Source organism: Neophocaena asiaeorientalis, unplaced genomic scaffold (genome assembly GCF_003031525.2).
Source record: "Neophocaena asiaeorientalis asiaeorientalis breed wild unplaced genomic scaffold, Neophocaena_asiaeorientalis_V1.1 scaffold116, whole genome shotgun sequence".
Taxonomy (NCBI): Eukaryota; Metazoa; Chordata; class Mammalia; order Artiodactyla; family Phocoenidae; genus Neophocaena; species Neophocaena asiaeorientalis.
This window is the reverse complement of record NW_020174561.1, coordinates 5051380-5076083: the sequence shown is the minus strand read 5'-3', so window position 1 is coordinate 5076083 and position 24704 is coordinate 5051380. Positions and strand designations below refer to the sequence as shown.

General features: G+C 36.2%; 1 protein-coding gene across 1 annotated transcript; it reads left to right on the top strand.

Annotated features, from left to right (window-relative positions):
- The first annotated feature begins 730 nt into the window (after window positions 1-730).
- Window positions 731-24245, top strand: ING3 (inhibitor of growth family member 3). The gene is made up of 12 exons (XM_024757809.1): window positions 731-893; window positions 1150-1221; window positions 3798-3898; window positions 5789-5854; window positions 14100-14196; window positions 16020-16091; window positions 16925-17044; window positions 17297-17454; window positions 18059-18252; window positions 19555-19747; window positions 22132-22170; window positions 23696-24245. Exons 1-12 carry the CDS (start codon window positions 866-868, stop codon window positions 23810-23812), a joined length of 1257 nt encoding a protein of 418 aa, XP_024613577.1. The 5' UTR covers window positions 731-865; the 3' UTR covers window positions 23813-24245.
- The last annotated feature ends 459 nt before the right edge of the window (window positions 24246-24704 follow it).

The window sequence follows — 24704 nt, the reverse complement described above, 5'->3', positions numbered from 1 at the left end:
ATTAGATAGTAAGGTTTCATCCGTTATTTCTGCTTGCTCACTTTTTTTCTGGTGCAGGTATATGTATAGATCAATTACATTAGAATGAAGACCAGACGGACCGCAAAATAGACTGTATAAGAGGCTATTGAGAAATATTTGTTCACCTTTTAATAAGGGAAATACATATTTACTCCATATTCTGAGTGTAAACTATTTTAGTTAGATGGCAGCCAATCTATCGTCCCACTTACATCTTTAGGAGTGGATACGGAAGATAAATTCCAGCAATGAGCTCTGTTTTAAACAATCCCAATTGCCCGAACTTTGCTGATAATTCTAGCATTAGAACCTTTGCCGTCTGCCTGGCACTACTTGAAATCCATGACTCACAAACGCCGGGGCGTGGAATCACAGCAGTAAAAAACAGGTGAAAACTTGTTCCTAGTTGTGTTCTGCAGGCGCATACAACTCCCGTCATTCCTCGTGTAAATATCAACAAATAAACAGAGGCACCGCATTTCAGATTCTGTTGCGCACCGTTCGCAACGGCGCTTGGTTTTTGTAGTTTCCACGTGGAGGACTGCCAGCGGGTTCAAGTTTGCTGGGGAGGTGCTAAAACTACACTTCCCACAAAGACGCGGAGGCGTACTTCGGTCGGCCTACGTCAATGCTTCAGCCAGCCAATGACCGCTCCGGGCGGCGGTGAGGCAAGCGCTGTCAGGAGCCAAAGTGGTTTTTTTTTTTTCTTTTTTTTTTTTTTCCGCCGAAGCCGAGCGGGCGCTGCTAGCGGAGGCGCCATATTGGAAGGGACAAAACTCCGGCGACAGCGAGTGACACAAATAAACCCTTGGACCCCCTCGCTCCCCCAGCTCTGAGGGCCGCGATGTTGTACCTAGAGGACTATCTGGAAAGTGAGTGGGCGGCACTGGCGGGCCCGACTTGGGGACCTGCGGGCGGGCGAGGGCTGGAGTGGACGGGCTGGCGGGATGGCGGGAGGGAGGGGGAGGCGGGGGATGTTTCTTTCTCACGGTAACTGGCAGCCTCGCTGTGGGCTGCCGGCTCCCTCGACCCCCCCGACGCACGCACGTACGCACGCACGCACGTAGCGACGTATGCGCGTACTTTCGCCTTTGGCCCCGCCCCTCTGACGGACTCTCCCTTTGACAGTGATTGAGCAGCTACCAATGGACCTGCGGGACCGCTTCACCGAGATGCGCGAGATGGACCTGCAGGTGCAGAGTAAGTCGGCGCGTTTGCCCTTGTTCGCTGCGCGCGTTCGGTGCCAGACTTACTTGCCATCGACACCAGCGACTCTGCTCTTTGGCTCTCCTCCGGCTCACTCGCTAGTACAGAAGGAGTTGTCCAAAAGAACCGGCAATGCCAAATCTTGCCTCTTCTGTCTCCCACGCTAATTTTCTCCTGGCTTTTACAAGAGAAGGTGGCATTAGAGCACGTGTGCTCCTTTCTCGAATTTGTGACTGTGCAATAAAAGTTTCTATACCTTCGTTGAGAATGTAGATATGTTTTAGTGCACATCGGCATACATGTTGCGAAGATTTTGACTTGAGACTTCATGTATAGAACATAGATTTCAGCATTTATATTTTTGTTGAAGTTCATGCTAATAAATATTCAAGAGCGGACAACACATAGAAGCACAGGTTATATGTAGTTCTTTAGAGACCCTGGTGAACTTGGAATGTCGCATTTGAAAAGTTACACATTAAAGGATGAATTCTCAACTGTCAACAATATGGTAGTTTCTCAGTCAAAATAAGAAAGTAAATAAAATTTTACTGTAAAGCTTCTTGTCTGCTGTAACAAAAATTTTGCCTTTTCTTCTTTCAGTTATAGCTTGGTAGTCCGGAGACGTGTTCCCCAAAATAACCTTGCTCTTTCATAGAACAGTATTTAATTTATTTGATCTTTTTTTTTCTGTGAAGTTTCTTTAAAGAGTTTATGATTCAGAGAGGGTAAAGAATAAATACCTTTGGAGATAACAAGGTAAATACTTAGAGCAAAATTTCGAAACAAGAAAACAGTGCTGAGTACCAAATGTATGTCCATCATGCTCTGAAAGAACCTCACACACCTTCCCCCTTTGTGAAATGAATATATTATAGCTGTTCCAACTATCTTGTAGAGATACTATATTAAAAATTTTAAATGTGAAATATACGATACATAATTAAAATGTATAATCAAGTGTACTTTGTTGGCTTTGTGTCACTCCTTTTGTTTGGAGAAATGTAAGTACTCCTTAATTGTTTGAATAATATTAATGGCTGGCCTTCATGGGGTGTATCTGCAGATGTTTCTTGATCCCATGTGTACCAGCTATGTTTGGAGTATACATAGAATTAGGATTGAGGTAAGTTTCTTGTGCTGACAGGTTTTCTTCTTAGAAAAGTAGGGGTGGGGGAAGATCTGGGTTTTGGGGTATGATAGGGAAGAAAGGAGTATCATGGAAAGCGATCAGAAAACAGCATTCCAGAGTGCGGGAGTCTTGAGGTAGCTAAGAACCTGCCCCCCAGCCCCTGCTTCTCTGCCCCACCATGCCACACACACTTCCATACCCAGTGTTCGTGAATATTCTTTTCTTAGCCTCCTGTCGGTTTTATGTGGTGCATAATACAAGGTGATACATCATGGAAATCACCTTCTGTTCAGTGGATTGCAGTGTGGAAGTCTGAATTGTGTGTTGTTTCTCCAGCTTGCTCACGAAATTCATTTTAACTTTAATGTAGTTGAAATGCTAAATATTTGCTAAAGTAGTGTTTTCTACAGGATTGAACGTAGATTTTATCATCAGACAGATCTGAGTTCATTTTAGGGCTTTACTAACTTATTCATTGGCCTTGACCACATTGCCACTTCTGAGGGATTTTTATTGTCTTGCGGATTAAAAGAAATACAGATAAATTAGAAAGTTTAGTACCTGATACGAAGTGGGCATTCAATAAAGGGAAGTTGTTATTTTATACTTTCATTACAAATGTTAAGTCCTCTAGCAATTTGGACTTGATAATGTAAGTTAGAGGTTTTTTTAAAGTTGCATTTTTTACAATAATTAGAATTATCTAAAGTGAATAGGTATTATGGATTAACAAAAGATATCTCTTTGTCAAATAAGTTAGGAAATGCACTATTATGCACTGCAGATCTCCAAAACAGTATAGTAAAACGGTTTTCCTCAATTTACATAGCAACAAAATCCCTTTTATTTATTTTTCCTTTTTTAGCAGACATAGAATGAAATGACTATTCTTAGCACACACTTCAGGAAAAACTTATCTGGAACAAATAATAATGTGCGTTAAGTGAATAAATGATTGTACCTACCACGTTCAGTCATGATATGAGATGATGGGGTGCTTAATGGTATATAGCAAGAGGTTGAAACCTTTTTGTCACATTTTTTTATTGAAATAAATGAGAGGATTATCAAGTGGTGATTTCAATAACGAATCGTGTTTCAGCATATCTGGCTGACTTTATACTGTTAGTTTTTGACCCCAAGCCTATACTATTCAACAACTATGGTATAGAATCTATCTACATTGTTGACTACTTTGACTATTGGAAAAAGTTTAGAAGTAACAACAAAAATAAATTGTCAGTAGGGAAAATTGTAGCTTTTTTTTTACTAAGGTAACCAAGGCACCATATATTTACATTATTAAAACATGACATATTTAAGTTATAGACCAAGTAAAACAGTGTATGTGCTCAGATATTTTTTTCTTTCTTCACATCAAAGCATGTATATTCAGTGTATGAGTTTGGTCATCTAAATATGAAATGTTATGTCCTAGATGCAATGGATCAGCTAGAACAAAGAGTCAGTGAATTCTTCATGAATGCAAAGAAAAATAAACCGGAGTGGAGAGAAGAGCAAATGGCATCCATTAAAAAGGTATGTTCAACACTCTGGATGATTTATCTGTGAATTTTTGAGACCCTCTGAGGAAGCTATTTTAAAATTGAATAGTTTGGGGGATATCAAAATGAGGGAAAGTTATCAATAGCTCTTTAGAATTTAAACGTGACTTATAAAATTAAAAATGATGTATTAAATGTTAGAGCTTCAGGTATAGGAATTTATTTTATATATAAATTTGTTTATTTATTTTTGGCTGTGATGGGTCTTCGTTGCTGCGCGCGGGCTTTCTCTAGTTGCGGCGAGCCGGGGCTACTCTTCGTTGCGGTGTGTGGGCTTCTCATTGCAGTGGCTTCTCTCGTTGTGGAGCACGGGCTCTTGGCACACGGGCTTCAGTAGTTGTGGCTTGCAGGCTGTAGAGTGCAGGCTCAGTACTTGTGGCACAGGGGCCCAGTTGCTCCGCGGCATGTGGGATCTTCCCGTACCAGGGTTCGAACCCATGTCCTCCACATCACTGCACCACCAAGGAAGTCCAGGAATTTTTAATCATTGAAGCATCTTGGTAATTTAGAAAATTATTTCAATAATTAGTGACTCATTAGAGAGTCACAAAACCATTTAAAAAGTACATTTTTTCTTTTAATTTGTTTTGTTGTAGTTACAGGTAATTAACGTTGCCTTGTCTTTAAATGTGTATTGTCTTCCAATTTGGGCCACAGACTGGAGTGAAAATTAGCAACGTTGAAGCATATTTTATATATTGCTAGGTACCTAGGTTGGTGGAATCATAGAAGAACAGAATCCTAAGAATTGAAAAGATCTTTAAAAAATATTTAGTTTAAAACTCTTAATTTGTACATCAGTTGGTCCTAGAAATACAGAATTCTTTGAGTTTTTGTTAGTTTTATAGTACTCAGAGCTCTCTTCCAGTTTAGAATGGGTATCAGCTCTCCCCTCAAGGTTTGCTTTAAAGGCGTGATTTAGTTTATTTGGGGATACGGTGGAAGAACTACTCACAAGCCCTCAGTTTGGTCATGACTGTGCCATTTGACTATGTGACATGGGACAGGTCCTTTAATACCTCTGAGTAATAATGGCTCCCTTACCCCCAGCCTTCATAGAATTGTTCAAGAATCAACTGAGAAAGAAATTTGAAAACTAGTTGTGTTGTTTATTTTACCACATGGGGGGAATGTTATTTCTGTTAGGAGCAAAAACTTCAGAATCTTTTATAGAATTAGTCCTGACTTGGAGGATATCTGGAGGCCCAGGTGTGTGTGAGTATAGACTTCACATATATGCATCCTAAAGTCATTCATCATCCCTTTATCCTATTAGGTTTTTGGGGTAGCACGGCTTGGATATACCCTAAAAGTCTGATACTTAATGGAACTTCATAGAATTTTTAAAAAATAATTTGCTTTATACAGGGGAGAAATCTAAAGTATTGGTTGATTGTATGAATTGATAACTAGCTTAAAATGAGAATTATAGAACAGTTGGAAACAACGGACATGCAGGTCAGAATCCTTTCAATAGTTGCTTTTATAACAAGTTTTAAAAATGGTTAGCATAAATACTCTTTACAAATTAGATAAGTCTTACATCTTAAATAACATTTATTTTTGAAGAAAAAGAACTATTCATTGGCTCACATAACTTGTACTAGAATAGAGGCTAGACTTGGATGATTTTTATTTATATCTTTTCTAGGAATTCTGAACATCTTCCTTTAATCCTTGGCTGTTGTCTAAAATTTCTAATCTTACCCCATTCCCACCCTATCCCTAACTGGATTTTTATTGCTAATGTATAATGACTGACAGTGATAACAAGCTATGATAATGAAAAATGCAGTTATATGTCCTGCATACACATATTTTTAAATTATTAATTTATTCTTGAAACACAAATGTTTTTATTCAGGATTACTATAAAGCTTTGGAAGATGCAGACGAGAAGGTACAGTTGGCAAACCAGATATATGACTTGGTAAGTAAAATTAATGTGCATGCTATGCCGTATTTGAATTATGGATTATGTTTTAAATGGTGCTTATATGTAATAGGAAGAACAGACTAAACTGAATTATTGCTCTCTTGATCCCATTTAATTTCAGAGTTCAGTGTCTACTTTTTGGTTTCTTTGTGGAAGAGAGCCAGAGAGTCCACAGTCAGTAGTAGGTCAAGAACCTTGTATTTTAGCCAAATCTACGTTGCTATAAGATTGTAGCTGATGTTAAGCTTTTTTTGTTTTTTTAACAAAAATGGGTGTTTATTATACTAATCCTTATCTTCTTAAGGGAATGTGCTTACTTGCCTGATAAATCATCTTGAGATTGTTTCTGTGACAAAATACACGTAAGAGTACTATGTTGATAGTTCTTGGTAGTCTGATTAAAATGAAGAAGAGACTTTATTTCAATCTGTGTTAATGGATAGCACTCAGCTGTCTATTAAGTGATGTCAGTAGATAGTGCTCAACAACTGGCACAGGTGGCAAAACTGGGAAACATGATTAAATGAACTTTAAAAACAGGGTTTTTTACAGTAGCAGCAGCACTTCTTAAAGATTGAAATCACAAAGAAGACAGATATATGCAATATTTCTCAAATTGGTATAATTATGTTTGGTTTTTTTTAATGTAAAGCATCTTCTCCCAAAGTATATACTTTAGGAAATACTCATTTCTGATTCTCTCTCAAAGCAAGTTAAAGCTGAAGACAAATGCTCACTTTTGATTAACTTTAGCATATGGATTCATATCTTATTTTTGTAGTCTTGTGTGGATACAGTTTTATTACTGAACAGATACATGTTAATATAAATGTCATTGGTGTGCATGACACAGGTAAAAGGTACATATCCCATTTGGTATACATTGTGAATGCTATACTAAACTAGAAAGCATTTGTCATGTAAAACCACAGAAAATGCTTAATTGTTTTTACATAGTGAAAATATTTTAATGGATATAAAGATCTAGACTCTTTTGCTCATACAGTTAGTCTGAAAACAGTTTCATTAAAGATACTGACTAAAGAAGGGTAGAGTGGGCTGGTGGCTTGATTTACTGTGGAACGAAAACCAAAAAATGTTCTAAATTGTTTTGGTCTTGAATTAGGTCTATAAACATAGAGAAAGACATTTATGTTTGAATCCAGGACTAATTTGTTTAAAACATTCTTTCTCATATGTAGTGACTAGGTGTCAATCTTTATTTAGAAACTACCTGCTTTTTAAATCATACAGCTCTTTGGTTCCAATCTTCTGTTTATATTTTACTTTACTACTTTTTACACCTTTATTAAAAGTACTTCATGCATTTAGAAAAAAAATATGTAACAAATATATGCTTTTTAAATGTGTGTGTGTATCCATCTCTTGTTTACAAACCACACTCTTCATCCACTGTGTACTTGGTGTAATGGAGTTTTATGTGGGTACAATGGAGGAATGAAGAGTAAATGCTATAAATGCTCCTGTCCTCAAGGCGTCTGTTAACTAGTTGGGAAGACATGCCCACAGAGGCATGCCCATAAGTAAAATGGAGAGCCTGTATAGAAACATGTTAACAAATAAAGATTAATACAGTTGGGTATTAAGGGGATCTGGTAAAAGACTGACCTAAGTCAAGCAGAGTTACTGTTGATTTCTTAGAGGGTATGAGATGAGTTTTGAACAGAATTTATTCAGAGCCTCGGGGGCCTGGATTCAGGTATTGTATTGAGGGGAAAGCATTTCACTCAGAGGTAATGGATAAACACAGAATGAAAATAAAAATTCTTTGAGGGAGATAGGTTATTTAGGCTAGAGATTGAAGGAATAACAGGTGATGTATTAAATTTAATACAATGTAATGAATGTAATAAAAAACAAGGACCCATAATGGATTCTTGCAGACGTGAGTTTAGCTACTTCACTGACAGTAAGACTTTGGAAAAGTTATTTAATCCTGGAACCTCAGTTTCCTTATCTGTAAAATAGCAGTATTAATTTGTGCCTCAAAGGAAGATTTGAATCAATCTCTCTCTCTCTCTTTTTCGACAGAGATATAGAGACAAATATAGATACATCTATATACATATGTCTGTATCTGTCTCTGTAAATCTCTTATCTATATCTGTGTGCGCGCACGCGCGCGCACACGCGCGCGCACACACACACAGAGTGCTCGTAGCTTGGCAGATAGTAGGCACTCGCTCTTTAAAAAGACTCACTTCATCTCATTTCTCTAACAAATTTTCTACTTTCCTGAAGCCACTGCTTCCCTTTCAGCTCTGCCAAGTTAAACCTGTTTTTTTTTCCATAGTCCCCCATTATTTATTTCTAAGACTGCCTTTTGTCTTTTCTCTACTCTTTCCTATCTCTGTCCCTTTCTTTCCCTCCCCTTTTCTTTTTGTTACTCCCCCCTTCTTCCTTTTTAAAGACTCCATTGCTATTCCAGGTGACCACAATATCCTTAATATAAAATCCATTCTTCTTGAGACTTTATGTTAATTTATTATCTTCCCACCTTTGTGGCCTTTCTCAGTCTCCTTGGATATCACTCAGAGCGGTTGCTGTTCTGAAGGGTTCTGTCTTTGACCTGCATTGTTTCTTACTCTGTTCAGTGGTTCCCATGTAAAGGTAGTTTTCTTCTCATCTTCAGCCCCAACTCCAGAGGCTGATGAGACCAAATGCCACACGGTAAAGCATTGTTGTGATGCCAGTTTTACCCCCTCCGCGCCACACTCACCACCCAAGCTGAGAAACATTTCTCCATTACTTTTCCATGTGTACGCTTAGTTTTAGCAATTATGCAATAATTATTCTTCAAGCTCAAACTTCTCCTCTGAGTCTGTTCTTATCTGAGAATTCCTAGGCCCTGGAACTCATTGTATTAAGACTTAAGTCTTCTTGTTTTACTTCTTTCACTAGCATTACTTCTCATGAATAAATAATTGTTAAAATGTTAAAATCAATTATGTACCCTCATTAAATTCCTATAACATTTAACAGGTGAGAGCTTAGAAGGCCCTGTGCTTCAGAGGTGAATAGATAGGATATAGTGTAAGCGTAAAAATACAGGAATTTTTATTTATAGATCCTTTACCCAGTAAACAATGGTACTTGTATTTATACAGTCCTACCTAGTGGGAGAGTATAACTTTCACTCATACAGCAAATATTTATAGATCTCCAACTGTGCGTGGTCACTGGTGCTGGATGGGCAGTAATGATACAGACAGGCAATGAATATAGGCAAACTAGATTATTGGAGATTTTGGTAAGTGCTGTGAAGGAAATAAACATTGTGGAAAGAGGGGGAAAGAGTGAGTCACTGGGGGAGGCTTTAAGAGTCTACTAGTCAGGATGAGTGTAGTCTAAGGAGGTGACACCTGAGGCAGTAGTTGGAAAGCGAGAAAGAGCCACAGCCATGTGACAGGCTTAAGGAAGAACATTTCAGGCAGGTGATGGACCAAATGCAGTGTCTGAGGTGCAGTGTCTCAGTCTCCTTGGGTAGACTGACAGGTTGCACAAGGAAAGAGGCCAGTGTGCTTGGTGTGTTGTGGGAAAGAAGAGGGTGTGAGCGGGGCAGGCAGAGGCCGGCACGCGCAGGCCTAAAAGCCGATGAAGCAGTGTTTTTAGTCTAAGAGCAGGGGGAGGCCAGTGAAAGATTTTAAACAGAGGAGTGGGACACACCTTAGAGGACATTGTATGTATGGCTTTGCTTAAACATTAATTATTATGGAAATGTCAAGTAAGCAGGTATTATTGTTACAGGTTTTGAGATACAGCAATTGAGTATATAATTGTGTTTGATTTTGCCCCTCAATGTTTTCTATAGCACAGTATTTAATTGTATTATTTTTCATTAAAATATTTTATTTACTTTTAAAATCAACAGTAAGCTTTTTATTCCCGTGACCAGCACTGTACTGACTACCTCATGTATTAAGGAAAAAAATCAGACTGCATAAATATCCACAAATGAAGAAATTTGTGGACCTAGGGGTTCATTGGAACGAACCGACGCTTTATTTAAGAGGGTTTAGTGAAATTTGACTAACAGACAAAAAAAAGATCTATCTTATTAAAATAATTTCTTTCCAGAATCCTGATGTTCGTAGGCTTTAAACACTTTTTGGTGTTCCTCAGTCAGATGTCACTGTCATAAGTCCACATTAGATTACAATACCTAGTGAAGGTGATTTATATATACGCTGATAAAGCTTGAGCTCTTGGTTAATGCTTGAATGGTTTTAGCAGCCTCTTACAGCGCTAAATACCCTTGAACTTGCTTCTTTTTTATATCCTGGTTTATTCCTGAGATGATTATATTTCAGGCCCACATTTTACCTATAAATTTGAGAATTCCTCATCCGATACTCTAATTAAGGAAATATATTATGTGAGCTTGACCTTTTGATTTGTCTCCTATCCTTATTGTCTTTTAGGAGAATGATTAGATGTAGTTTATGTGCTAAGACCTTAAGTATTTGATTCACCCTAAAGATGGATCAAATTTTCATCTAGTTTAAATTTAATTCAGGATGTGAAGAATCATTTTCATGACTTACCATCAGAGAAATGATTTGCCATCATGTTTCCTTTTTATTCCCCAGTTTACCCTCCTGATTCCCTATTACTAGATCTTTTCATGGATAGAAATTTCTCTCTTATTGCCATGGATTTCCACTTAGAACCTTGTAGACTGAGTGCTCATTGTGAAAGGGCAAACTTGACATCTAACTTTTAGAATTTGACAGTGTTGGAAGCCATAAAATCATGGAAAAACTTTTAAAAAGCTTTATTCAGTTCAGTTTGAGTCCATCAAGTGATGCATTTTAAAATTTGAATATTGGAAAACTGGGAGAGACAAAAGAGAAAGAATAAAGGATTATAGCTCTGTGCAAAAATAATTAAAGGGTCAGGATTTTTTGTTTGTTTCATGCAGAGGGGCCAAGGGTGACTTAAATATTTTATGATCATGAATATATTAACAAATAATGTTGACAGAATTTCCTTTGTCTCTGTAAAGGTCAGAAAAAGGACACTAATTTAAAGAAGTTATGATTTGGGGTTGTAGGATATGATTTAGGGTTGTAGAATAAGGACCTTTTGTGGCTAGCATTTATTGACATTAAGTGGGGAGCAGATCAATAATTAGACTCTGTGGTCAGCCTTGTGTTAGAAATCTGTGGTTAATGAAAAATCTCTCGATTGGATCAGTACCCTCTTTACCACTATAAATCAGTCTTACAGGGTCAGGTGTTTGTAGAGCGGTACGGTAACTTGGGTTCTTGCTTCACCTGATATCTGGGGGGCCATTATGGAGCTCAGCTAGGATAGGTGCTTTATCCATTCAGAATCATGTAGGTAGAGGGAATGCACTTAACAGGTTTCAGATACGTTCAGTGCAGCTCTTACTATTGCTGTTTAATACTGTTTAAGTATCCTGGTGCTTTATAGCTTAAGTTAAATCTTGTGGTCAACTTCTTTCCAACTCCTAATTTGATTTAGTACAGCAGTGGTGAATCGAGTAAAAAGAATTCTCATTGTTTGATAATTGCTTATAATATTAATCAGTTCATAATCTTTTTTACCTACCAGTGGGAATGATTGAAAGCTCCCTTACAAAACTCCCCACCACAATGTGGTTAAGGCTTTTCTGTATCTGTTTATTTTAATTGTGAATTCCGTTTTTCGAGTTATTAACTCTTTGGGTTCCACTGCTTTTTCTGAACTATCTGATATTGGGAATTCCATCATTATTTCCATGTTTTCAGGTATAATAAACATTATTAGTGCTATCTTAAAAGATTATTAAGCAATTCTTAAATTCAGGGGTGGAATGAGTTAGGGAGGTATGTATGGTTTCTTCATCTCACCTCGATCCCCCCCTGCCCACAACTGAGATTCTAACACTTCCTGTCTATACTGTCTGCCCCTATGACAGGCCACACCAGACTTTGTTTTTCTCTAAGAATTCTGTTTGTCTTCTTGTCTCTATACACTCTTTAGTTCTTTAATTATCACTCCTTCTTTCCACCTGTTTGAAAACAATCCATTCTTCACTATCTAACTCGTTCATAATTCCTTTGTCTACAATAGCCCAATATTATATTTTTTCTTTATGTGCGACTTCTGACCCTTTCTCGCTATTTTTTATTTGTTACATCTAGGAGATTTTTATTTATTTGTTTGTTTATACCTTTACTGTGTTAAAAATCTTACATAAATCTTGATTTGTCAGCTAAATTTTAATTCCTATGAAGGCAGGGATTCTCTCATTCTTCAGGTATTCTCCGTTTACCCAGTGCCAAGCACACGATAGGAACTCAATATTTATTAGTAGTATAGTTGTAGGTAAGAAAGGTGGTGGAGTATTTTCATTGCATTAAGTAGACTTGGAATTTAGATTTGAGTATTTTTTCTGATTTCCCTTGAGATTAAATTTTGACAATGTAAGAGATATTCTTGAATAACAGGTCTGTGTTCACACTTTATTATTGGAAGGGAGTTTCCATTAAAAAGGATGCTCAGTTACCTGCAGGTTCTTTGAATAGTAGCATGTGTCTATAATACGTGACCCTATAGAATTTTAAATATTGTAATTACAACTTCTACCAAGCTCTGAAAAATTATGTGTGAAGATGGGAGGAAAATTGGGCCTTGAATTATTGAAAAATCATAAACCAGCATCCCAATGATTACTGTTAATATACAAAATACAAATAATAAGACAATATTCTTATTTTTTTTCAATTTGAATGCTATTACTTTGAGTTAAAAAATTGGCTTCTGCATGCGGAAGTCCAGAGGGCAATGTTAGGTATAAACAGTGAAGCACAATCTATTACAGATAGATCAGAGTTAAGTCTCATTTTTATAAGGCACTAGTTATTGAATTTGGGCATGTTGCTCAACCCTTGTGAGCTTTAGTTTCTTCACTTATGAAGTCGAGACAGTAATAACCTATCTCAAAAGATTAGAGCAAGGACTAGAAAACATAAACCTTCCAATGCACCAAACACATTTGTGGCATCTAACACCCGCAAATTGTCTTTTGCTACTCTTCTTCCCCACTCCCTCATTTAGATACACATTATTTAATCGAAAGTCTTATTTAAATATTTTGCCCTCTGGTGTATCACAGCATTTTGACATTTGTGAGAAAGTTACTCTTAAATATAACAGTGATTAAGAGGGAAACTAGAGTTTGAAAAAAAAAGATGTTGACAATAATGTGACATGAATATTTTTCAAGACTTGGTGTTTTTTGGTTTCACTTCAAAGTAGTAAATTTGAATAAGTATTGAAAAAATGTAATATTAAGCTTTAAAAATACATTGACTTGTTGCTAGTTTGAGGTGTCATAAAATTTTCTGAAATCAGTCCAAAGATCTCTAGGTGAATGAGAAAATACAATTTTGCCACCTTAACCAAGGGCAACAGTAAAACCCTTTTTTTTTTTTTTTTTTTGAGGTACGCGGGCCTCTTACTGCCGTGGCCTCTCCCGCCACGGAGCGCAGGCTCCGGACGCACGGGCCCAGCGGCCATGGCTCACAGGCCTAGCCGCAGCACATGGAATCCTCCCAGACCGGGGCACGAACCCGCGTCGCCTGCATTGGCAGGCGGACTCCCAACCACTGCGCCACCAGGGAAGCCCACAATAAAACCCTTTTGACCAAGCTCTTTGTGGAATGGCATTTTCTGGCTAAAAACCCTTTTGTTTCAACTCTTTACATAAATGTTTACAAGTATAATGGTCCACTTTCCTGCCTTAGAGAAATGTATGTATAGAACATAGGAGCCTCTTTGTTTGTAGACTGAGGATCTTTCATTCCTTACTGTGACAGTTATTATGGTCTGGCAGTGTGGATGGCCTTGTTATAAGTAGGAGATTAGGCTAAAAGTAATTGCAGGGCATACTAAGAACTGTTACCAACCCTCCTGTACCACCCACCGCCCATCTTTGCTTTACTTTTCATATCCTACTTCTTCCAAACATTTTCTAACAAATTGTGATTCTGGTTTCTTAAAACTTAAAATTTATTCAAGGAAACTTTGGAGATACTTAGCCTAGCACCCTCATGTTATAGATTAAAAACCTGCAGTGTAGGTTGATTGACTTGCTCAAGGATACAAAGCAGATGCACTAAAAGAAATAAAGATTTAGGTTTCCTCATTAAACTGACACTTTAATAGTGTCCCAAATTGTGGTGGTTATCTTTGATCTTCTTTGAAACAGGTAGATCGACACTTGAGAAAGCTGGATCAGGAACTGGCTAAGTTTAAAATGGAGCTGGAAGCTGATAATGCTGGAATTACAGAAATATTAGAGAGGCGTAAGTAAACTTTACAGTTTTGCATCAATGTTGGACAGTACATGTGCACATCACTGAGGAGACACACGTCCCGCAGAGGCTTCTCAGATGCTGCTCCTTGGTGGACGGTGGCACCTGGGTGGGATAGCTTGGTCCCCAGCAGTTGGACTGTTTGGGTCACGGATACTTGGAGAGATAATGTATCATCCACTCACTCTGTATGAAAATAACGTATTAAGTCATTCCATTTTTTAACATGGATATATGCTAGTAAGATGAGTGGTAGGAACAAAGATTTAAAGGAATACAACCATCTAGAAACAAGTCAGCCATCTGGCATTACGTGTTTTGACTTTGCCCTGCCAGTTTATGCACTTAAGTGTTGAGGAAGGTTGTTATTTTTTCTTCTTAAGGACTGCCTTAAAGCTTTCCCTCAGCTGTGTTACTAAGAAAGATTTTAATGAGTTCTTCAACACTTCCTCTTTTTCTCAAGAAGTCTTTCCTGAACTTTCTCTTATCAGCAAGAAACCATTTTAATATTTCTCTGCAAGACTCGACTTGATCTCCTGCTATAATTTACTCTTATCACTTCTAGGGTTTAACTCAGGAGACTTCCCCAAAATGGAGACATGAGCTCTGTTTCTTTAACTAATTTAGCTCTTCCAGCCTAAATAGATAACGTCCATAAAATCAGATAGTGCTGTGCTAAGGCCAGAGTAGGTACTCACTAAATGTTAGTTGAATCAATCAGTATTATGGCTGATTTCTAGTAGAATTTAATTAAAGGATTCAAGCATCTCTTTTCTTGGTGCATTTCAACAGCAAGAAATAGGTACAGCAACATGTACCTATTTCTACACACAGATGAAAGGTTTCTTTAGAGTGTTAGGTTACATATACCTCTGTTTATATACTCAATAGATGTCAACTAGGGCAGCAACCACACATGAATCCATCTTGGTACCCATAGTTGCATGTTTGTATTCAGAAATAGATCCATCATTTTAGATGATCATCTTATTTATTTGTGATACTTTTATTCCAGGGGGACCCTATTTGAAGATAATAAGTATTTTGAGGCAAAATAAATTTTTTTTTTTTTTTGAAATGCTGATAGTAGCTGTGAGTAGCAATAAACCATGCCTATTCAGTACTGCAGGAAGGTTAATGAAGCATCCTCTGTAAGGACTCAGACATATGAAAGTAAATTAGATCAAGTTATAAAAATTGCTCCACCCTGTGCCCTGCCATAATTTCATCTCAAGGGATCAAGATAAACCCAGGAAATTTCTTTAAAAGTATTTTAAAGCTTGGCGGTAGAGATTCTATGCATCACTTTTCACAAACAAAATCCCTAACTTCTTTTAGGAAGTCTTTACTATCGCATGTCATTTTAATGATCAAAGGATTTTCTTTCATATAGTAATTTCCCATTGCCTAATACTTTAGACTCTCCCATTAAAAGGTCTTCAGCTCAGTAACTCTAGGTTGAGTTTTTCAGATCAGTAATGGAGTTATAATACCCATTCATCCACTTATGTTGTACCAAATGTCGTGAATTCCCTAACTCAGACATTAGCATGCTTTGACCCATTTTGTACTTAAGGTGAATATTGAAAAATAGGTTACTTATTGTTTAGAAAGAGGATCAGATTGGCTCAGGGTAAAATTGGCAGTGGTGACCCTCTAATGTGTTTGGCTAAAATGATACAGGCATAGGCATCAGAGCTTGCCAGTTCTTTGCTGGTTAAGGGTACAGAATGCCTGTATTTGATTGATGTGTAAGGTTCTGTGGCGATATCTCATGTGGTATATCTCTATGCCTCTCTTTTTTTTTTTTTTAGGGTCTCTGGAATTAGATACTCCTTCACAGCCAGTGAACAATCACCATGCTCACTCACATACTCCAGTGGAAAGTAAGTTTGATTTAGGACAGCTAAAATTTTAAAGACAATTAAAAATTCATTATATTATCTATGTATTCTCTTTCACTAGCTTTACACAACCAATTGAGAAACGAATATCCTCCCCTTTTATTTTGTGAGATGTATTTTTTTCATTGCAATTACTGGCAGATTTATCTTCTTAATTTGGGAAGAGCATATTTGATTTGGGAACAGGTAGTCTGTTTTCCCTGAAATTCATTGCGGAAGAACGTGTGGTACTAGTAGCAGTGTATACTGACTACATACAGATAACTGATTCTCTCCAGGGAGTGTTAGAACTAAGCCAAACAGTAAACTACTTGATTGTGGGCTCTTTGTCTTTTTTATCCTTGCTTTTCAATTTTTTAGCTTACTGTTGGCTTATAATAAAGTCTCAAATGGTTAGTGAGTTAGTGAGTAAATGAATGGTTAGTCAGATGCTAGCTGGCTAGATGACCGTATCGGTGCCTTTTTTTGACAGAGCAATTTGATATGAAAGAAAGATTGAAAATTATTTTAAATTGTAGTTAATGTTTTGAAAACAGAATTCTCCTCATGTTATATGTGAAACCATGGTGTATCATGGGTTGTCTTCACTACTTTCCTATTAAAGTTTTTTAAACGTCCAAGCAGTCTGCTCTTACTAAAACAGGTGACACAGAGAGTTCTGTTTGTCCTGTCTTCTCAGAAAACATAATGTTCTGTATTCCATGAGTAACTCAGATCATAACTGTATCAGTTTATAACCAGATGGAAGTACAATATTATGCCTTGTCTATAGTTCTCTAAAATTTTAAAAAATTGAATTTTTTATTTATATTCAGAGAGGAAATATAATCCAACTTCTCACCATACGACAACAGATCATATACCTGAAAAGAAGTTTAAATCTGAAGCTCTTTTATCTACCCTAACATCAGATGCCTCTAAGGAAAATACGCTAGGTAAGTTTATTATCTTCAATATGATTGTTTTCTTTTTTTCTTTGCATTAAACTAAAGGGAAATGACAGCAATTAAGATTAATTATACAGATTCTTTACCTGGTTAAAGTGTACGATAGGAAGAAAGAAGTAAAAATGTGACATGAAAATTTTTAATTTAGTGATTATATCTTTGCTGAGAACTAATATATTTTAAGCTCACTAACTTTATGTTCTCTCTAACCATTTTTATTGCTTCTTTAATTCTATACAGGTTGTCGGAATAATAATTCTACAGCTTCTTCTAACAATGCTTACAATGTGAATTCCTCCCAGCCTCTGGCATCCTATAATATTGGCTCCTTGTCTTCAGGAACTGGTGCAGGGGCAATTACCATGGCAGCAGCTCAAGCAGTTCAAGCTACAGCTCAGGTAAAAAGGAAAAAGGTTTGGAAACAATGTTAAATTTTGTCTGGATCCTTGGCAAACTCAAATAGAAACAACTAGATAGGAACAAAAAGAGTTTTCTTGCATTGTAAAATTTCATTTTTAAATCATAGTTTTATGATATCTGACATTTTATCTAATGAAATGAATATGCAGAAATTCCCTGATTGATAATGAAAAGTAAAAAATAGATTCATACAACCTCATGCAGACCCCTTCTCATAGTAATTGCTCATGACGCCCATATTCTTGACTGTAAGCCACAGCACCTGCTAGGACTATACTTTATTCTTTCTACCGGTTCCAGGGCTTTCTCTATAGCCTCAGAACGTAGGTTGCCTTGAGTTTGTTCACTTCTGTACTGGTTATCTGTATTCCAAATTAAGATACCCATCCTGTAGTTACTTCATAACTAGGTAAAAACTGATCTTAAATCTTTACATAAAATAGCTTAAATTACAATGATGAAAATAATGGTTTAAACAAAATAATATTGGATAAGCCAAAATAATGCTGTAACTAGTAAGACTTGAAAAAGAAAATATACATACTTACATTTATTAATACTACCAATGAATGTCTTTCTAAGATGAAAGAGGGACGAAGAACATCAAGTTTAAAAGCCAGTTATGAAGCGTTTAAGAATAATGACTTTCAGCTGGGAAAAGAGTTTTCCATGCCCAGGGAAGCAGCTGGCTATTCATCATCTTCAGCGCTCATGACTACGTTGACACAGAACGCCAGCTCGTCCACAGCAGATTCACGGAGCGGGAGAAAGAGCAAGTAAGTTTTATTGCTACAGTAGCCCGTACCTTTACTAAGTATGCAGACTACCTGGCATCCAGCTGGGCTTCCATATATTAAACAAAGGCAGCATGATATGATGGGTCAGGGTGAACTTTGGGGAGGTGGGGAGACATGACATTTCCTTCACACTGACTTACTTTGAAAGGGATGAAGTCTTTAAAAAGTGCTAAGAGACCATAATTTTTCTAGAGTCTTAAATTGGGTTTATTAATAAATGACTTCTTTTTATTTTCTTTTGTTCATTAAGATAAACCATCTTATGAAACTTTTTCTGCTTATAACACCTTATTTTGTCATGTGTTTCCTGGAAATTTTTTTAAATAAGATTCTTCATTTTGATTAAGAGCAAGTTGTCTTAATTCTTGGTATTACATCCCCAAAATTGAAATTATGAAAATATCCCTAGATTTTGTAGATGAGACTCTTAAGATGATTATATAAAAACCAAACAGCATTTGGCACCATCTTTCCAAAGTACCTGCATATGTTAGGTGTTCATACATAGTGAAAGTTCAAATGCTCGGTCAAAAGAATTGTATCATAATTTTATCATAATTTATTCTTTAAATGTATTTTCTGCAAGTAAATGTTGTATTTTCTGGGTTCCTGTACTTTCTGTGACTAAATCTCTAAAAGAATGATCAATGTAGAATTACCACAAAAGTGCTAAATATCTTAAAAATTCATTAATGACCCAAACTTTTTATAACTGCCAATGATAAATTTTTGCATTTTTAAAATTTATTAGCATACGGATAATGGTAAATTTCTTGTGAATTTTAACACTTTTTTTTCCTGTCCTACACAGGTAAGTATTCACATGTCAGTTGATGGTCATGATTATTTTCATCAAATGCTTCTGTGTATTTGTATTTTAGATTTTGATGAAGAGTATTCAGTTTGCTTAAAAATACAAAGAATGTCTGTAAGGTAGCCATAACTAATACTAATTCTTAAAAGTATTACCTACAATTTAAATCAATGGTAAGTAGTAACTGATTAAAAATTTATTCTAAAAACTTTGAAATATTTTGAAAGAATTTCCTTTAAATACATTGTTCTCCAGAAAACAAAAATCTCAGATAAAAATAAACTGTTAAGAAAAATGTTTTATTGCTCTAAACAATTGTGCTTTTAAATCTGTTTATCAGATTATTTGAGTGTTAAATATTAATTTATACATTTAATGTTATTTCATATCATGCCACTTACTTAGAAGTTATTTTCAGGTAACTTCTTATGGATGCTGAGCAAATAAAACTGATACTGTTTTTTCAGAAACAACAACAAGTCTTCAAGCCAGCAGTCATCATCTTCCTCCTCCTCTTCTTCCTTATCATCATGTTCTTCGTCATCAACTGTTGTACAAGAAATCTCTCAACAGACAACAGTTGTACCAGAATCTGATTCGAACAGTCAGGTTGATTGGACTTATGACCCAAATGAACCACGATACTGCATTTGTAATCAGGTAAAAATCTGACATAGGTCTATAAAAGCATAATCTGAATAAATTAGGAAAAAGAGCTACTCCATTTTTATAGAGTTCTTTTTACTCCAGTTAAAAATACCTTTGCTTCTTTAATATATTTTTCTCCTACTACTTATAAAAATGACATGTTTGCTGTAAATACAAAGAGTATAAAGAAACATATAAGTCATCCATAATCTTGGCCCTCAGATATAACCTATAATTAAACATTTCAATGTACTACTACTATGTACCCCACATGGATGTTGTCTTAGCCTGCTCAGGCTGCCATAATAAAATACAACAGACTGGGTGGCTTAAACAACAGAAATTTGTTTTCTCACAGTTTTGGAGGCTGGCTAGTCCAAAATTAAGGTGCTGGCCAATTGTGTTCCTGGTGAGGGCTCTCTTCCTGGCTTGCAGACGGCCCCCTTCTTGTTGAGTCCTCACATGGTGAAGAAAGAGAGCTTTGGTATCTCTTCCTTTCATTATAAGGACACCAACTTGATTGAATTAGGACTCCACCCTTACGGCCTCATTTAACCTTTATCCTCTCCTCACAGGCAGTCACATTGGGGGTTAAGACTTTAACACACGAATTTTGGGAAGGGACACAAGCATTCAGTTCATAATACATATGTACACAGATACACACATAGGTGTATGTGTATTTGAATTTGACAGTTGGAATCATGGTATGTCCTTTTATGTAACTGGCTTTTTTCACTAAATCATGTGTACTGAACATGAATTTTCTTGTCATTTTTTTCTCCTCATAGTTATCTGTTATACTCTGTACTGTAACTTATTTAGTCAATATTTAGCTATAAATTATTTTAGTGGTTTTATTTTTTAAAAATTACAAATAACATTATGGTAGGCATTTTTTATGTAATCTATTTCATACATCTAATTTCTAGGACAATTCTTTAGAATTAAAATTAAGTTATAAATATTTGATACCAACTACCAAATTATCTTCTAAAATTTATTACCAAAATTAATTGATGAATATGCCTGTTTCCTAAACCCTGTCCAGCACTGCATTTTATTCTCTCTTAAAAACCATGTACCAATTTTGATAGTTTTGAATCACACAGTTGTTTCAATTTACCTTAGTAGTAAGATTGGATTTTTTTGGCCATTTTGATTTCTTCTTTTATGTGTTGGCTGATTTTTTCTATCATTTTTGTCGTCACATATAAATATTTTGCTTGGTTTAGTTTTTTAATTCTAAAATTCCAATTTTATGTAGTAATGACTGTCAGTCTTTTTCTTTATGAATTCAACCATGGATTACATCCTTAGGAAGGCCTCTTCCCCTTTACCCCTTATAAATGTGTCTTGATTTTTAAATGTTTTCGTCTGTTGATATGCTTTAATTTCTTCACATTTAAATCTTTAATCTGTCTGCAGTATATTGTGTTTAACAGTGTGAGTTGCCAGTCTAATTTTTAAGAATATGCCATTTAAGAGTTTGCTAGTTCTGCTGTCACCTGATAAACATTTTTTAACGTTAATGATTAAGAATATCCTATAAATATCCTGGCAGTAGAGGTAGATTACCTACAAAAGAACAAAATCAGATTCACCCTAGATTTCCCCTCTATAACACTAAAAACTAGAAGTTGATGAAATATGTCTGTAGAGCTTTGAGGGAGAGATCTAAGTGCCTTCCCCCCGGCCCCTACCCCACTCGCAAATTGTTACCCAGAGAAGTTGTTGATCCCCCCGCAAATTGTTACCCAGAGAAGTTGTTGATCGTGTGCATAGAACCACAAACAGATATTTTCACTCATGCAAAGAATCAGGAAGTATGCCATCTAGTAAAATAAACTCTATCTGAGAATGTATTCAGTTCATTGAGAACTTAAATGAATTCAGGAATTAGGAAGTCGTGCTGTAAAGTGCTAGTGAAGAACAGCAAAAAGAAAAATGAGAAAGGACATATAATAAATAGATAATAAGTTTAGAAGTTTCAATGAAATGGGCTATTGACTGCAAAAATATAAATGACCTAACCTGACCCAAGGAAAAGTAAAAAAAACTTAAGTATGTAAATAATCAAGAAAGAAACTTAAAATCTTTATAAAAGGAACCACCCAAAAAGTTGGCTCCTTTGTCGAGGTAGTCTGCAGAACAAATTCTTGCAGATTTTCAAAGATTACATAATTTCTGTGTATCTCCCCCTACATCCCAGTCCCAAAGAAACCTTCCAGAAAAAAAAACTGTAAACTGTGTAAAATTATATGCCCTGTTTCTTAATGCAGTTGTATATTCAGTGTATTTCCCTCTATTTTCTTAACAGTATCATAGACAATTAATTTGGGTTTAGGTGCTTGTTATATAGTCATAACAAAAATATTTAATTTTCTTTTAACTAGGTATCCTATGGTGAGATGGTGGGCTGCGATAACCAAGATGTAAGTATTAAATTTTTCTATTTAGGAATGAAAAAATCACAGATTATTATTGCTAGAATGTATACTTTTTTGTTTACTGTGTCTCTCAGTATAAGAAAACAGGTTTGAAGTTATGTTAATTATAATAATGCTAGAGTATTCCTCCCCCAAATAGGCTAGTATGCCTTAATGTGTTCCCTACTTTAACTTTTTTAAAGCTAATTTTACAGTTTTATGTGCAGATTATACTTCTCAAAAGGTGCTACGTCGTATGAAAATTAGAAACACCCTCCTCCCCTTTTGCCAAAGAGTGCTGTGTTTGCTAGAATTCAGTTCACTTATCACAGTGAAGACTTGGAACTTTAGAACAGTACATTCTTTCAGGAAGCATGGTGCTAAGGTGAAGGCTCTAACGGGGGTTATTTTCCTCCTATTAGTGTAGTATTTCCTAAGGTACTCGGCAAGTGTCAGCTGATAAGAGCCACTTCTGATATTAAAAAATAAAGAAGGTTTGAAAGAAAAGAATTCCTGTTTATTTTCTTTGAAGCTTAATTTGGGTTAGATATGTTTTGAATGCTGAGAATATTTTTGTCTAGTAATTTCCACTCCCTTCTTAACTGTCACACAGCTCAGCCTCCTCTTGTCCATGTTTTCCTCCAGAGGGGTAACTGAGCCCTGAATTCTAAAGAGGACTAATCAGTAATGTCAAGATGCTAAGGTTAATAATAAGAGTTAAAAATTTTTAAAACAATTTGAAAATTGATCAGGGTTGGCTCATGAAAATGTGTGCTTTCCTGACCTGCCAGGTTCCCAACAACACATTCACATAGAGAAAGACTTTCCTTCCACTCCCTGTGCAGAACCACTGCGGGCTGTTTGTGATTATTGCAAAACCATTTCAAGAAGACCATTGTAAACTGTCTCCTGGGGCGCTTAGTGCAAATGAGGGATGAGAGTTCTGTGACTACCTCGTCATACTCTCTCTGAGCCCTCTCATTCCCAGTTGTGCTCTTCTAAGTGCTAAGATTTTCTGTGAACGTGTAGGACCACTTAGTATATTGCACTGTGGAACTCCTTTTCTCTGCATATCTAGGAGCAGATACACCAGAAAACCCAGGGCAATCCTTTATGTCTTAATTACAAGTAGCTTGTTCTACTTTATGAGGAAATGAATAAGGCTGAATATTAAATAAAATCTTTAAAATACATTTACCGCCGATGTGAGAGACCCATCTCACTTCTTCTTGTGAGTTGGTATCAAAGTACTCTCCAGCTTAATGGAAATTAGTGAATTTGTGTTCATTATTTAAGATTATGGGAGTAGATTACATGAACCTCAGAGTTAACAAAGACGCACAATTTTCTGTGTCTCCATTTCCTCATCTCTGAAACTTACCAGTTGGACTAAATGAACAACAAATCAGCTCCTAGATGTCAAAGTTCTGTTTCCATGGCTCTAATTATTAATATTTAGTCTGCTGGGCATATTTTAACATACTTCCTAATCTTTTACTAAAAACTATTTCTTTGCATTTTTGCTTTCTAGTGCCCCATAGAATGGTTCCATTATGGATGTGTTGGATTGACAGAAGCACCAAAAGGAAAATGGTACTGTCCACAGTGCACTGCTGCCATGAAAAGAAGAGGCAGTCGGCACAAATAAGGGTGGTCATTTCATTTGAGAAAGAAAAAAACTCCAACATTTTATATAGGACTTTAAAAAAAGGAAAAAAAGAGAGAGAAGAGACAATGCATTTCCAGGCAACCACTTAAAGGATTACATAGACAATCCTATAAGATCTTGAACTTGAATTTTATGGGTTGTATTTTAATAATGTAAGTAAATTATTTATGCACTCCTGGTGTGCTCTGAATATTATTCCAGTCAGCCTTGGATTATTTCAGTGGCCAACATATGCAGACGTTTGTACTCCTCAACCATTTTCTCCAAGTAATGGGCATTCTTTAATTTAGACTTCAAGGAATTCCAACGATGAAGATTTTAAGAAAAGGATTTTATATTCAACAGGTATGTTCTGCTGCATGGACTGTACTCCAGAGCTGTTACGTAACACTGTATATAAGTGGTTGCAAAACAAAAAAAAAAGTCAGTGCTTCTAAAAAGAATTTAAGATAATGGTTTTTTAAATGCCTTTATAATAAGCTTTGTTTCTTTGTGAAACTAAATTCAGCGGGCTGAAGGAAATGGTTCATGTGATGAAGTGGGCTGGTGTCCTCTAGAGTACCTGGGTACATAAACAGAAATGCCTGTAGGTAAAAACTAATCTGTGCCATTAGTCTTTATATGTCTCTGCATCCAGATAGAGTGCAGTTCACGAGGGTGGGGGGGGGAGGGGCTGAGGGGAAAGGGTGTTGAAGTGATACATTTTTATACCAAATGTGTTTATTTTTTTGTGCAAGTAATCCTTAAGATTGGAATTGTATTAGGTGTTAAAATAAAGTTTTTAAAAAATTACTTGTATTTATACTTCACACTTAATAATGAAAATTTCTTAATTCCAACTAACTTCCGATTTTCATAATCTAAAAAGGAC

What these genes read in the sequence shown, in the direction of transcription:
- ING3 (XM_024757809.1), top strand. Translation starts at nt 866, where the DNA reads ATGTTGTACCTAGAGGACTATCTGGAAA. An exon ending in CTCACATACTCCAGTGGAAA is followed by an intron (nt 16,092 to 16,924) that starts GTAAGTTTGATT and finishes ATTTATATTCAG; the next exon opens with AGAGGAAATATAATCCAACT. An exon ending in TGGGCTGCGATAACCAAGAT is followed by an intron (nt 22,171 to 23,695) that starts GTAAGTATTAAA and finishes TTTGCTTTCTAG; the next exon opens with TGCCCCATAGAATGGTTCCA.